Source organism: Oncorhynchus mykiss, chromosome 11, assembly GCF_057628025.1.
Source record: "Oncorhynchus mykiss isolate SJ-2025 chromosome 11, ASM5762802v1, whole genome shotgun sequence".
In the NCBI taxonomy this organism is placed as follows: domain Eukaryota; kingdom Metazoa; phylum Chordata; class Actinopteri; order Salmoniformes; family Salmonidae; genus Oncorhynchus; species Oncorhynchus mykiss.
This window is the reverse complement of record NC_143032.1, coordinates 755,622-770,221: the sequence shown is the minus strand read 5'-3', so window position 1 is coordinate 770,221 and position 14,600 is coordinate 755,622. Positions and strand designations below refer to the sequence as shown.

Sequence of the window (14,600 nt, the reverse complement as noted above, 5' to 3'; positions counted from 1 at the left end):
ACTGCATTGTCGAAACTAGAAGCACAAGCATTTCGCTACACTCGCATTAACATTGGCTAACCATGTGTATGTGACAAATAAAAATTTGATTTGATTTGAAACTCTTGGGTCCCAGTGTTCCTATGAACCACGACCTGAGGCTCACTGTCTTGTAAACACTGCTGACATCACAGAGTGGGCGGTCCTATGCTAGGACATGAGGCCAAAATAAAACTCTGACTGGTAAAGTGAGCGGCAGGGAGGAGAAGGGAGGAGGAGGAGAGGGGATAGCTCTGTCACTGTGGTGGACAGGGCCAGCCTGTGATTGACTCCGGCTAGTGTGTGTGGGAATAGTGCTGGCGGTCAGTGGAGGAAGCGGAGGGAAGGGGAGGGAGATGGGGGGAGAATACTAGGCCAGTCGCCCTGAGAGACAGAAATAGACCCTGGAACCAGATCCTTCTTCCAGTGTGGAAGTGTTGGGATGACATGCTCAGCTGTCACTGGAGCAGGCAGGAATACACAGTGACAGAGAGAGATGTATATAGAGAGAGAGCAAGAGGTGGAGAGAGAGAGAGAGAGATTTATATAGAGAGAGAGCAAGAAGTGCAGAGAGAGAGACAGAGAAAGAGAGAGAGAGAGAGACAGAGACAGAGACAGAGACAGAGAGAGACAGACAGAGACAGACAGAGACAGAGGGAGAGAGACTAACCATTTAAAGCTAACCTCTCAGATACCAGTCCTATAGCGAGAGAGAGACTAACCATTTAAAGCTAACCTCTCAGATACCAGTCCTATAGCGAGATAGAGACCGTAGCAGCAGTTGCATTCATACCTTCAACTTTCAAACCCAGAGGACAGAGGACAGTCAGGAACAAGGGATTGAGAGCAGTTTACCCCTGTGAGTACGTGGCGTGTTTAACATGAAGGAAAATCATGTGGATTCATTTTTGGTGAAGATAGAATTGAGCATGTATAGGTTTGTTTGTTTGTGTGCATGTGGGCAGGGGTGTCTGCATGTGGGCAGGGGTGTGTATATGTGGGCAGGGGTCTATATATGTGGGCAGGGGTGTCTGCATGTGGGCAGGGGTGTGTATATGTGGGCAGGGGTCTATATATGTGGGCAGGGGTGTGTATATGTGGGCAGGGGTGTGTATATGTGGGCAGGGGTGTGTATATGTGGGCAGGGGTGTGTATATGTGGGCAGGGGTGTGTATATGTGGGCAGGGGTGTGTATATGCGGGCAGGGGTGTGGACATGTGGGCAGGGGTGTGTATATGTGGGCAGGGATGTGTATATGTGGGCAGGGGTGTGTATATGTGGGCAGGGGTGTGTGTATATGCGGCCAGGGGTGTGTGTATTTGTGGCCAGGGGTGTGTATATGTGGGCAGGGGTGTGTATATGTGGGCAGGGGTGTGTGTATGTGGGCAGGGGTGTGTATATGTGGGCAGGGGTGTGTACATGTGGGCAGGGGTGTGTTCTACAGTGAATCACAAGGCCCTGATTCTTCTATAGGTTCTAAGGTGAATCACAAGGCCCTGATTCTTCTATAGTTTATACGGTGAATCACAAGGCCCTGATTCTTCTATAGATTCTACGGTGAATCACAAGGCCCTGATTTTTCTATATTTTCTACGGTGAATCACAAGGCCCTGATTCTTCTATAGGTTCTACGGTGAATCACAAGGCCCTGATTCTTCTATAGGTTCTAAGGTGAATCACAAGGCCCTGCTTCTTCTATTGGCTCTACTGTGTGAATCACAAGGCCCTGATTCTTCTATAGATTCTGCTGTGTGAATCACAAGGCCCTGATTCTTCTATAGATTCTGCTGTGTGAATCACAAGGCCCTGATTCTTCTATAGATTCCGCTGTGTGAATCACAAGGCCCTTGGTCTGCTTCTGTATCTGTATTTGTGTCAGAGGCGTTCAGTGTCCTCCCACTCACCCAGTGGTACATTTAGAACAGACAGCTGTTACAGAACAGCTCAGTGAGTGTGTTACGGTGTAATGACTACTGACAGAGAAATGATAACTATTGTCATGTGGTCCTGTGTGGTTCAGTGGATAAGAGCATGGCCCTAGAAACGCCAAACAATACTGTTGTGGGTTTCATTCCCATTGGATTTGAAGGCTGCTCAATGCTCCTAAAGACAGACTGCTACTTCCTGACTTCCTTTTTCTCTGTGTTTTTATGTGCTGTATAATGCACCTCAGCTTTTAGCCTCCAATTTATACATGCAGTTGAGGTTGGAAGTTTACATGCACCAAGGTTGGAGTCATTAAAACTTGTTTTTCAACCACTCCATACATTTCTTGTTAACAAACTATAGTTTTGGCAAGTCGGTTAGAATATCTACTTTGTGCATGACACAAGTAATTTTTACAACAATTGCTGACAAACAGATTATTTCACTCAGGAAGGAGACACGTTCTGTCTCCTAGAGATTAACGTACTTCGGTGCGAAAAGTGCAAATCAATCCCAGAACAACAGCAAAGGACCTTGTGAAGATGCTAGAGGAAACTGGTACAAAAGTATCTATGTCCACAGTAAAACGAGTCCAATATCGACATAACCTGAAAGGCCGCTCAGCAAGGAAGAAGCCACTGCTCCAAAACCGCCATAAAAAAGCCAGACTACCGTTGCAACTGCACATGGGGACAAAGATCAGACTTTTTGGAGAAATGTCCTCTGGTCTGATGAAACAAAAATATAACTGTTTGGCCATAATGACCATTGTTATGTTTGGAGGAAAAAGGGGGAGGCTTGCAAGCCGAAGAACACCATCCCAACCGTGAAGCACAGGGTTGGCAGCATCATGTTGTGGGGGAGCTTTGCTGCAGGAGGGACTGGTGCACTTCACAAAATAGATGGCATCATGAGGATGGAAAATTATGTGGAAATATTGAAGCAACATCTCAAGACATCAGTCAGGATGTTAATGCTTGGTCGCAAATGGGTCTACCAATGGACAATGACCCCAAGCAAACTTCCAAAGTTGTGGCAAATTTTCTTAAGGACAACAAGCTCAAGGTATTGGAGTGGCCATCACAAAGCCCTGACCTCAATCCCATAGAACATTTGTAGGGAGAACTGAAAAAGTGTGTGCACCCAAGGAGGCCTACAAACCTGACTCAGTTACACCAGCTCTGTCAGGAGGAAAGGGACAAAATTCACCCAACTTATTGTGGGAAGCTTGTGGAAGGCTACACGAAACGTTTGACCCAAGTTAAACTATTTTAAGGCAATGCTACCAAATACTGACTGAGTGTATGTAAACTTCTGACCCACTGGGAATGTGATGAAAGAAATAAAAGCTGAAATAAATCATTCTCTCTACCTTTTATTCTGACATTTCACATTCTTAAAATGTGGTGATCCTAACTGACCTAAAACAGGGAATTTTCACTAGGATTAAATGTCAGGAATTGTGAAAAACTGAGTTTAAATGTATTTTTCTAAGGTGTATGTAACCTTCTGACTTCACCTCTACATAGTAATAAAACTCAAATAGTTGACATATGGAATGAGGGCCTGTAATTGTTCACTATAGTTTCAGAACAGGTGCTAATCTCTATTTAGAAGTTATTATGATTGGCTAAGACGGGGACATTTCCCCCAGGCCGTATTCGGTCTTCAACTAGGTACAGAGGGCCGCACTGAAAATTGCATGTATTTCCTCTGCAACAAAATGTTTCTAAAAATCCTATATACTCTGTTTAGATGTTATTATAATGGTCTGATGTTCTATTTAGATGTTATTATGATGGTCTGATGTTCTGTTTAGATGTTATTATGATGGTCTGATGTTCTATTTAGATGTTATTATGATGGTCTGATGTTCTATTTAGATGTTATTATGATGGTCTGATGCTCTATTTAGATGTTATTATGATGGTCTGATGTTCTATTTAGATGTTATTATGATGGTCTGATGTTCTATTTAGATGTTATTATGATGGTCTGATGTTCTATTTAGATGTTATTATGATGGTCTATTTAGATGTTATTATGATGGTCTATTTAGATGTTATTATGATGGTCTGATCCTCTATGTAGATGTTATTATGATGGTCTATTTAGATGTTATTATGATGTTCTATTTCGATGTTATTATGATGGTCTGATCCTCTATGTAGATGTTATTATGATGGTCTGATGTTCTATTTAGATGTTATAATGATGGTCTGATGTTCTATTTAGATGTTATTATGATGGTCTATTTAGATGTTATAATGATGGTCTGATGTTCTATTTAGATGTTATTATGATGGTCTGATGTTCTATTTAGATGTTATTATGATGGTCTGATGTTCTATTTAGATGTTATTATGATGGTCTGATCCTCTATTTAGATGTTATTATGATGGTCTGATGTTCTATTTAGATGTTATTATGATGGTCTGATGTTCTATTTAGATGTTATTATGATGGTCTGATGTTCTATTTAGATGTTATTATGATGGTCTGATGTTCTATTTAGATGTTATTATGATGGTCTGATGTTCTATTTAGATGTTATTATGATGGTCTGATGTTCTATTTAGATGTTATTATGATGGTCTGATGTTCTATTTAGATGTTATTATGATGGTCTGATGTTCTATTTAGATGTTATTATGATGGTCTGATGTTCTATTTAGATGTTATTATGATGGTCTGATGTTCTATTTAGATGTTATTATGATGGTCTGATGTTCTATTTAGATGTTATTATGATGGTCTGATGTTCTATTTAGATGTTATTTTGATGGTCTGATGTTCTATTTAGATGTTATTATGATGGTCTATTTAGATGTTATTATGATGGTCTATTTAGATGTTATTATGATGGTCTGATCCTCTATGTAGATGTTATTATGATGTTCTATTTAGATGTTATTATGATGGTCTGATCCTCTATGTAGATGTTATTATGATGGTCTGATGTTCTATTTAGATGTTATTATGATGGTCTATTTAGATGTTATAATGATGGTCTGATGTTCTATTTAGATGTTATTATGATGGTCTGATGTTCTATTTAGATGTTATTATGATGGTCTGATGCTCTATTTAGATGTTATTATGATGGTCTGATGTTCTATTTAGATGTTATTATGATGGTCTGATGTTCTATTTAGATGTTATTATGATGGTCTGATGTTCTATTTAGATGTTATTATGATGGTCTAAATCAAATTAAACATTATTGGTCACATACACATATTTAGCAGATGTTATTGCTGGTGTAGCAAAATGCTTGTGTTCCTAGCTCCAACAGTGCAGTAGTATCTAACAATTCACAGCAATAAACACAAATCTAAAAGTAAAAGAATGGAATTAAGAAATATATAAGTATATTAGGAAGAGGAATGTCGGGTTGGCATAGACTAAAATACAGTAGAATAGAATACAGTATATACATATGAAATGAGTAAAACAGTATGTAAACATTATTCAAGTGGCCAGTGATTCCATGTCTATGTATATAGGGAAGCAGACTCTAAGGTACAGGGTTGAATAACTGGGTGGAAGCCAGCTAGTGATGGCTAATTAACAGTCTGATGTCCTTGAGATAGAAGCTGTTTTTCAGTCTCTCTGTCCCAGCTTTGATGCACCTGTACTGACCTCGCCTTCTGGATGTTGCCGGGGGGAACAGGCCGTGTCTCGGGTTGTTGATGCCCTTCAAATCTTTTTGGCCGTCCTGTGACATTGGGTGCTGTAGGTGTCCTGGAGGGCAGGTAGTTTGCCCCCGGTGATGCGTTGGTAAGCCCTCACCACCCTCTGGAGAGCCCTGCTGTTGATGGCAGTGCAGTTGGCATACCAGGCGGTGATACAGCCCGACAGGATGCTCTCAATTGTACATCTGTAAAAGTTTGTGAGTGTCTTAGGGGCTAAGCCAAATTTCTTCAGCCTCCTGAGGTTGAAGAGGCACTGTTGCGCCTTCTTCACCACACTGTCTGTGTGGGTGGACCATTTCAGATTGTCAGTGATGTGTACGCAGAGGAACTTGAAGCTTTCCACCTTCTCCACTACTGTCCCGTCAATGTGGATCAGGGGGTGCTCCATCTGTTGTTCCCTGAGGTCCACAATCATCTCCTTTGTTTTGTTGATGTTAAGGCAGAGGTTATTTTCATGGCACCACTCCGCCAGGGCCCTCACCTCCTCCCTGTAGGCTGTCTCATCATTGTTGGTAATCAGGCCCATTACTTTTGTGTCGTCTGCAAACTTGATGATTGAGTTGGAGGCGTGCGTGGCCACGCAGTCACGGGTGAACAGGGACTACAGGAGGGGGCTGAGCACGCACCCTTGTGGGGCCCCAGTGTTGAGGGTCAGTGAAGTGGAGATGTTGCTTCCTACCTTCACCACCTGGGGGTGGCCCGTCAGGAATTCCAGGACCCAGTTGCACAGGGGGGGTTCAGACCCAGGGCCTCCAGCTTAATGATGAGCTTGGAGGGTACTATGGTGTTGAAGGCTGAGCTATAGTCAACGAACAGCATTCTTACATAAGTATTCCTCTTGTCCAGATGGGCTAGGGCAGTCTGCAGATCTGTGGATCTATTTGGGCGGTATGCAAATTGAAGTGGGTCTAAGGTGTCAGGTAAGGTAGAAGTGATATTATCCTTAACTAGCCTCTCAAAGCACTTTATGATGTCAGAAGTGAGTGCTACGGGGCAATAGTCATTTAGTTCAGTTACTTTTGCTTTCTTGGGTACAGGAACAATGGTGTACATCTTGAAGCAAGTGGGGTCAGCAGACTGGGATAGAGATAGATTTAATATGTCCGTAAACACTCTAACCAGGTGATCTGCGCATGTTCTGAGGACGCGGATAGGGATACCATCTGGGCCGGTAGCCTTGAGAGGGTTAACACGCTTAGATGTCTTACTCACGTCGGCCACGGAGAATGAGAGCCCACAGTCCTTGGGAGAGGGCCGCATCACTGGCACAGTGTTATCCTCAAAGCGGCCGAAGGTGTTGAGCTTGTCCGGAAGCAAGACGTCGGTGTCCGCGACGTGTCTGGTTTTCCCTTTGTCATCTGTGATTATCTGTAGACCCTGCCACATACATCTCATGTCTGAGTCGTTGAATTGAGACTCCACTTTGACTCTGTTCTGACGTTTTACCTGTTTGATTGCCTTTTGGAGGGAATAACGACAATGTTTGTATTCAACCATATTTCCAGTCACCTTTCAATGGTCAAATGCGGTGGTTTGTGCTTTCAGTTTTGCCCAAATGCTACCATTTATCCATAGTTTCTGGTTTAGTTAGGTTTTAATAGTCACCGTGGGAACAACATCCACTACACACTTCCTGATGAACTCAGTCACCGTGTCTGTGAACACGTCAATGTTATTCTCAAAGGCTACCCAAAACATATCTGTCAGCGTGATCAAAACAATCTTGAACTATGAATTTCGCTTGGTCAGACCAGCGTTGAATAGACCTTAGCACGGGTACTTCCTGTTTGAGTTTCTGCCTATAGGAAGGGAGGAGCAAAATGGAGTCATGATCTGATTTGCCAAAGGGAGGGTGGGGAGGGCCTTGTAAGCATCTCAAAAAGGTGAGTAGCAGTGGTCTAGTGTTTTTCCTAAGCAAGGACTACAGTCAATGTATTGATAGAGCTTCTGTAGCGTTTTCCTCAAATTAGCTCTGTTAAAATCCCTAGCTACAGTTAATGCGGCCTCAGGATATGTGGTTTCCAGTTTGCATAAAGACCCGTGTAGTTCCTTGAGAGCCGTCGTGGTATCTGCTTGAGGGGGAATATACACGGCTGTGACTATAACCAAAGAGAATTCTCTTGGTTGTCTGACCTGAAATAATGATCCTTTTCCTGCAGGCTCAAGATCCATCCTCTCCAACCAAGAGAGGAGGGAAACCATCCAAGGTAGGCAGAGGAAACTGGAGTCATATTGTGTTCATAAACTCCCAGAGTTGGCATGGCAAAGTGCAAGGTGTGTTTTACAAGGATTGTTTGTTTTGCTTGCAGTTAACGGTGGGTTGTTGTGGATGTTGTTCTTGTTGTTGCTGTTATTCAGGGGATAACATGGCAATATAACCATAACAATACAAACATTGAAGAATGTGGACATGTCTCCTTTCTCCGAGGACTGTGACTTATGGCACGGATTGTTTTGGAGTTCAGCAAACACATTGTTCTGGAGTTAAGCTAACAAAATGTTTTGAGTTCAGCAAACATAATTTTTGGAGTTGAGCTTATAGAATATTTGGAGTTCAGCAAAAACATTGTTCTGGAGTTAAGCTAACAAAATGTTTTGAGTTCAGCAAACATAATTTTTGGAGTTGAGCTTATAGAATATTTGGAGTTCAGCTAATAGAATGGGCAGCAGGTAGCCTAGCGGTTAAGGGTCAGTAATCTAAAGGTTGCTGGTTCAAATCCCCTAGGTGAAAGATCTGTCGATGTGGCCTTGAATGTCGCTCTGGATAAGAGCGTCTGCTAAATGAGTAAAATGTAGAATGCAACTTGGTTTATGGAAAGCTGTTTGCAAGCTGACCAACGGTAATGTATAAACCCCTTCAAGCATGGCTGTCCTCTCTGCGCATGGTTTTCTTTGAATTGGTACTTCCCTCAATGGAGACAATGACAACAATATCCCCTTTTGCTTTCCATCTAAGATGGCAGAGGTTAGCCAACAGAGGAAAGATGGTCTTCTTCAACCTGGTCCATCCAGACTTCACCAAGAGGCAGGACCCACTGTGAGAACATCCACCCAGCCATCCATCGCCTCTCCCACTCTTCCTTCCAAAGAGGCATTGTCAGCATTGTACCAACAGCGACAGAAAGTTGAGCTGCGGAGGCTCCTGAAGCACACCCACCCGGAGCTGAGGAGCCTGGAAAGCCTAGATGGGGTGGTGGATCAGGAGCTGGCTGAAGTGCTGTGTTTAGAAACCCAGCCGATAGCTGGCGAGACCGGATACGAGGGAGAGGTCCTGTCCAGGCGGTTGATATTCGAGAACTGTGTACAGAGCAATACTGTGGATCCCCACACTTCTAAAATGCACATCGCGGAGGGGGCCGGGAATAGAGTTGGGGCTGGTGTTGGTGTTTGGGGAGACGTGAAGAGAACATCAGCTTTGTTTGAACAGCCATGGTATAACCAGAACCTTCAGGAGGAGAGGGTTAAAGAAACCACAGACCAGGTGGAGAGGACTGATGCTATTCATGGGGAACTTACTGAGTGTGAGGAGGAGGAGATGGTCAGGTTGGACGTCCAGTCTGCTAGGAGGCTGTTTGAGAGCCAGCAAGTCGACACCCTGAGGGCCAACCAGGAGGACGTGACCCTGAACAAGGTTATCGTGTCAGAGGATGAGAGGGGAGCTGTTCAGAAGAGAAAACAAGTGTTTGAGACAGGAAGCAGTAAGACAGATCAGAAAGGGATCAAAAGCCAAATTTGTTTTAAAAATCTTGATGTGAGTTCTCAGTCTGAGGGAGAAGATCTGGGTGCCGGTGCTAATAGTGCAGACACTGAGGTTCAGCCACAGCATGAAGGGTTCTCCACAGTCAAACAAGTCTTTGAGAGAAAGTCACAGTGTGTTTCAAACGCAGATGTTGAAACTAGTCCAAGAATTCCAAAGTATCCGTGTACTTCTCTGCTTGAAAACCAAGCAATAAATAAAACTGGAAAACCATCACATATGCAGGAACCAAAGCCCCAGAACACTAGTTCACTCCCAGGCGACCTAGCTCCTGATAGAAGGGTCCAGGAGGACATGTTAGAGTTAGTGGCTAACGTAAGGAACAGAGCTCAATTGTTTGAGTCCACTCTGTTCGACCTGATTAACCACCATAACAGAGAGGAGATGGAGATGGTGACAGAGAGCATCAACGAGACATTGAACTCTCTCTATCACTTCAACGCCCTCCACTCCCACGGATCCATCATCAAGGCTAGCGAGACAGGAAGTGGTCAGAAGGCTAGGTACAGGCTGACCCCCGGTCTGAGACCAGAGATAGAACAGGAAAAGGTGGCTGAGGGCAGGGTTAAGAATTTTATACTCCAGCTGTTACCCCGGGCAACCCTTAAGCCTCAGGTGGTTTACCTGAAGGAGGACGCGAAGAGGAACGTGGAGGTTACCATGGTGATGGTACCTTTCCATCAGGTACGTCTGGCTTCAAACCAAGATAAAGAGTTCAGAACAGCTAACGTTGTCCAGCTCATTGAGGACATCCTCAGTCAGGACAGCTCTCTGAGGAAAGGAGTAGTTATACAGGAGGACGGTCAGGGACAGACTGAGGTCACCGTTTACTCCCTGTACAACAATTCTGAAGAAGAGGTGGAGAGGTACTATCCCCCACAGGAACAGAGGACGGAGACCAACGTCCTAGACATTGCTGCAGGCGATGAGATTAAAACTGAGACTGGTGAAGTAAGGAGAGGCGATGTGAAGTCAACCATCAGCTGTCTATTGGCCACCAGTCAGGACCACTCAGCCCCAGCCACTTACAAACATGAGGTCAATGTCATGGGGAATGTCAAGTTATTCAGGAGCTGCATTGAAAAGGGAGATCTGGAGTATCTGAAAACCTTGCAGGTCCAGCCAGAGGAGAAGGAACTCCCACTTCGGACTGATGTTGTAACAGGTGTCTTCACGGAGCCAAAGATACATAATCAACAACACCAACCAGAGGATCAGGTGGAGCAGAATGATCCGGATATAGTCCTTAAGAACATCTTCTTAGCCAACCAGAGCTGTGCCCAACAGAACGAGACTAAGGCAGAGAAGACCTCTAAAGCAAGAGTACAGGACCAGCACACCTCTGTGGAGAAGATAGAGACGTGCTCTGATTCTGTTATAAAGACCTCCACATCCCAGACATCCACAGAGCAGCACCAGGAGGAGGAGGAGGAGGTAGTGAGAGGTAATGTACAGGCAGCGCTCCAATCTCTGGAGAAGACTAGTGGCGTTAATGTCAGCCAAGGAGACTTCGAGGCTGCCATGATCTGCAGGAAATCTCCAAAATCTCAGAAAGGAAGCCATAAGAAGAAGACTAATGTGAGGTATGCTCCCCAACACAGTGAAGTAAAGACTGGGACTCTGACTGAAGCTCAACCAGCCCCTTCAGTAGTGATGAGTGAAGGACAAGCCATCTCTGTGAAGAGCAGTGACATTGTAGTAGATGTCCAGCAGACCTCTGTGCAGAAGGAAGAGACCAGCTGTAATTCTGTTATAAAGATCTCCACATCCCACTCCTCTATCACCTCAGAACATGAACCTACACCCTGCCGCCTCAAGACCGAAGAGGCTAGCTGTGCTGCTACGTCTTCTGAAGAACTACAAAATGCAGAAGCCTTGAGTGTGGAGGTCCTAGAGGGCACTGACGTGGTCCAGAGAGGACACTTAAAATCTGCCATGAAGTCGTTACAGAGTGCTACAACAGAGGAGGAGGAGGAAGAGGAGAAGGAGGAGGTACTGAGAGGTAATCTACAGGCAGCGCTTCATTCTTTAGAGAAGACTAGCGGCGTTAACGTCAGCCAAGGAGACTTCGAGGCTGCCGTGATATACAGGAACTCTGGGAAGTCTACATTTCAAAGCCAAAAGAAGAAACCTGATATGAGGAATGTTCCAAAACACAGTGAATTAAAGACTGGATTTCTGACTGAAGCTCAACCATTCTCTTCAGTAGCGATGAGTGAAGGAGAACAGGTGGCCACCAAGGAGCTGAGAGTAGCAACTGCAAACCCCCCCAGCCCAGACCAAACCACAAATAAACTAGCTACAGCCTCCACTTTGAAACATGAATCTCAGACTGGCTCTCAATCTCTAGCTCCCTCAAAGAAAAAGAAAAGACCTGTTGGCCCAAAACCAGGTCTTCTGCCGAAACCAGCAGTTCCTCCTAAACCAGGTCTTCTGCCGAAACCAGCAGTTCCTCTTAAACCAGGTCAGATGACAGGAAGCACAGCTAGTCAGTCAACAGAGACAGAGGTAGATATCAGTGACAGCCACACAATTTCTATAAGAACTACTAGTAGTATTTCTAGTATTGCTAGTACTAACAGTACTCAACTGAAAGAGTCAACCAAAAGTCAAACAAAAGAGTCAACCAAAAGTCAAACAAAAGAATCAACTAAATGTCAACAGAAAGAATCAACCAAAACTCAATCAAAAGAATCAACCAAATCAAAGGAATCAAAGAAATCAACTAAAAGTCAATCAAAAGAAGAGCAACCTCCCCAAACATTCACTATCAAACCAAAGTCCTACGCAGATGCCCTTTGCAGAGGCTTACAACAGACAGATAGTGTTCCAGAGGCACAACAGAGTAGGTACGTATCTGAGAGGCCAGCTGGGAGCTCAGTAGGAACAGCTGATACTGAGGCTGCCGAGGCCACCCAACACACTGGTGATGCAACCCAACTCAATGAGGAAATTACATTAAACCAGGAAGGTCAAGGGTCTGAGGTCATCCCTCAGAGACAGACTAGTTTTAACTTGGTTCCAGTGGAGGAGAGCAACACTAAGTCACCACAAGAAAGGACTCCTACAGAGCAGAGACAGGGACCCCAGGGGGCCCTAAAGGACAAAGAGAAGGTCAATGAGGACTTCATAGGGTTTCAAGCAGCACTTCAGAACTTTGGAGGGAAGAGTAAAGCCCCTGTGAAACCTAAACACGTGAAGATGACCCAGAGTGAAGAGAACCAGAAACACACCTCTCTCCCAGTTACACACACTGCTGTGGGACAGCAAGCCAGTGACCCTTCTCAGCCTCAACCATGCAGTAACCCAGAGAACAACATCCAGAAAGAAGAGAAGGAAAACACAGTGGTAATGAGGGAGAAGAAAGCGGAGATGAAAGCAGAGACAGAGGATGAGCGTGGCCAGAGGCTGTCGGTCCACATGGATAAGATCATGAGGGGTAACGTGACCATGGCCATGGAGATCTTTGACAACCTGAGGAAGCAGGAGGAGCTGAAAGAGATCTTGACCTGGGTGGAGGAGGTGGAGGAAGACACCAGACAGGTGGACGTCAGGGCCCTCAGGAAAATATTTGAGAATATACCTGACTGGGTCGTTGCCCCAAGAGACAAGAGACAACGTAAACAACAACAACAGACCAAGGTGGAACAGAATATCTCAGAAGTGAAGAGATCAGAGACGCTGAAAGATGATACTGAGACCTCAATGTCCTCCATGGCTCTTGTGTTCGGAAATCTGGAGAGAGCAAGTGAGGAGATCATGAACCTGAAGGAGCAGACTTTAGCCAGACTGATGGACATAGAAGTGGCCATTAAGAAGGCTTTGTACTCTGTGTCCACTCTTAAGTCAGACTCTGATATCACTGTTCTGTCTGGCCTGTTTAAGGAGTCCCTAAAGGGGACAGCAGCCCAGGAGTCCCTAAAGGGGACAGCAGCCCAGGAGTCCCTAAAGGGGACAGCAGCCCAGACCCAAGGCTCCACTAGCAACATCAGCACTATCAGTACCGGCTCCAGCAGCAGAGCTAAGACGGCCCAGGGAAAGGACAGCCCTACCACTAAGACACAAAGAGACCCAGGTCTGCCAGCTGATGAGGGACCTGTCATTAAGTCCCAGAGCAGTCCTCCATCCTCCTTCATCTCCATCCAGTCTGTAACCAAGCAGGAGTCAGAAGACAGACAACAGAAGTCTGCAGACAGACAGAAGGGTTCTGCAGCCAGACAACAGGAGTCTGCAGCCAAGCAGGAGTCAGAAGACAGACAGAAGGTTTCTGCAGCCAGACAAAAGTCCTCCCTGCAGCCTCCACTGTGCTCAGCCTGTCAGCTCAGCCTGAAGTGTCGCCCTTCTGGTAGCCCTTGTAGCAGAAGCCCTCTCAATCAGAAACATCAGGTCAGCGTACTCGAAGTGAAGATAGCCCCAGAGTGGAGTGAGGTCGTCGACACTAAGACAGTTAGGGAGAACTAGGAGAAGACAGATCAGTTTGGCAAAAAGGTCTTCTCCACCAAGACATTCACTGTGGTGATTCAGCAGACACCAGCACCTCTCCCAGGGGTTAGGTAGTGACCACCAGTCCAACCAGGTATTGGGTAGGTCAAGGTCATCTTGCCTATCAACAAACCGTCACCGCCTTTTTAAAAATGGTGCTTGCAACGGCAAGGGCAGTGGGTTCGATTCCCGCTGGGGCCACCCATACAAAAATGTATCTACTCAAGTCGCGTTGGCTAAAATGGCATATCTTATAAACTGTTTGAATGAATGAGAAAGGACACTTCAGGTTAAAAAAAATAAAATAAAAAAAATGACAGTCAGGAAGACAAGATTTTTTAAAGTGTGTGATTTCATGAAACATTTGTTTGGATAGAATTGTAATAAAATGTTGTTTGTATATTCTCTTGTTCAGCTGCCTATTATCTGTCCTGCTTATCAACAACAATCTGGATCTCCCCCCAGCCCACACACACACACACACCTCGCCCCTCTCCCTGAGGAGTTGTTCTTGCCAAAGCTACAACTGCAATAAGAGTCAGAACTCTTTCTTTCCTCTTTCCAAATATAACAAAAACACGAGATGAAATTCAGAGGCCCTTCATTGTTTTCAGTCATTAAACATGAGATGAAATTCAGAGTACATGAATTGTTTTCAGTCATTAAACATGAGATGAAATTCAGAGGACATTCATTGTTTTCAGTCAATTAACATGAGATGA

At 44.7% G+C, this 14,600-nt stretch overlaps 1 protein-coding gene across 1 annotated transcript; it reads left to right on the top strand.

The window, feature by feature from the left end:
* The first annotated feature begins 224 nt into the window (after positions 1–224).
* Positions 225–14,278, top strand: LOC110535149 (xin actin-binding repeat-containing protein 1). The gene is made up of 3 exons (XM_036934644.2): positions 225–877; positions 7,799–7,846; positions 8,596–14,278. The coding sequence occupies exon 3, from the start codon at positions 8,596–8,598 to the stop codon at positions 13,855–13,857; it is 5,262 nt and encodes a 1,753-aa protein (XP_036790539.2). The 5' UTR covers positions 225–877; positions 7,799–7,846; the 3' UTR covers positions 13,858–14,278.
* Positions 14,279–14,600: the final 322 nt, after the last annotated feature.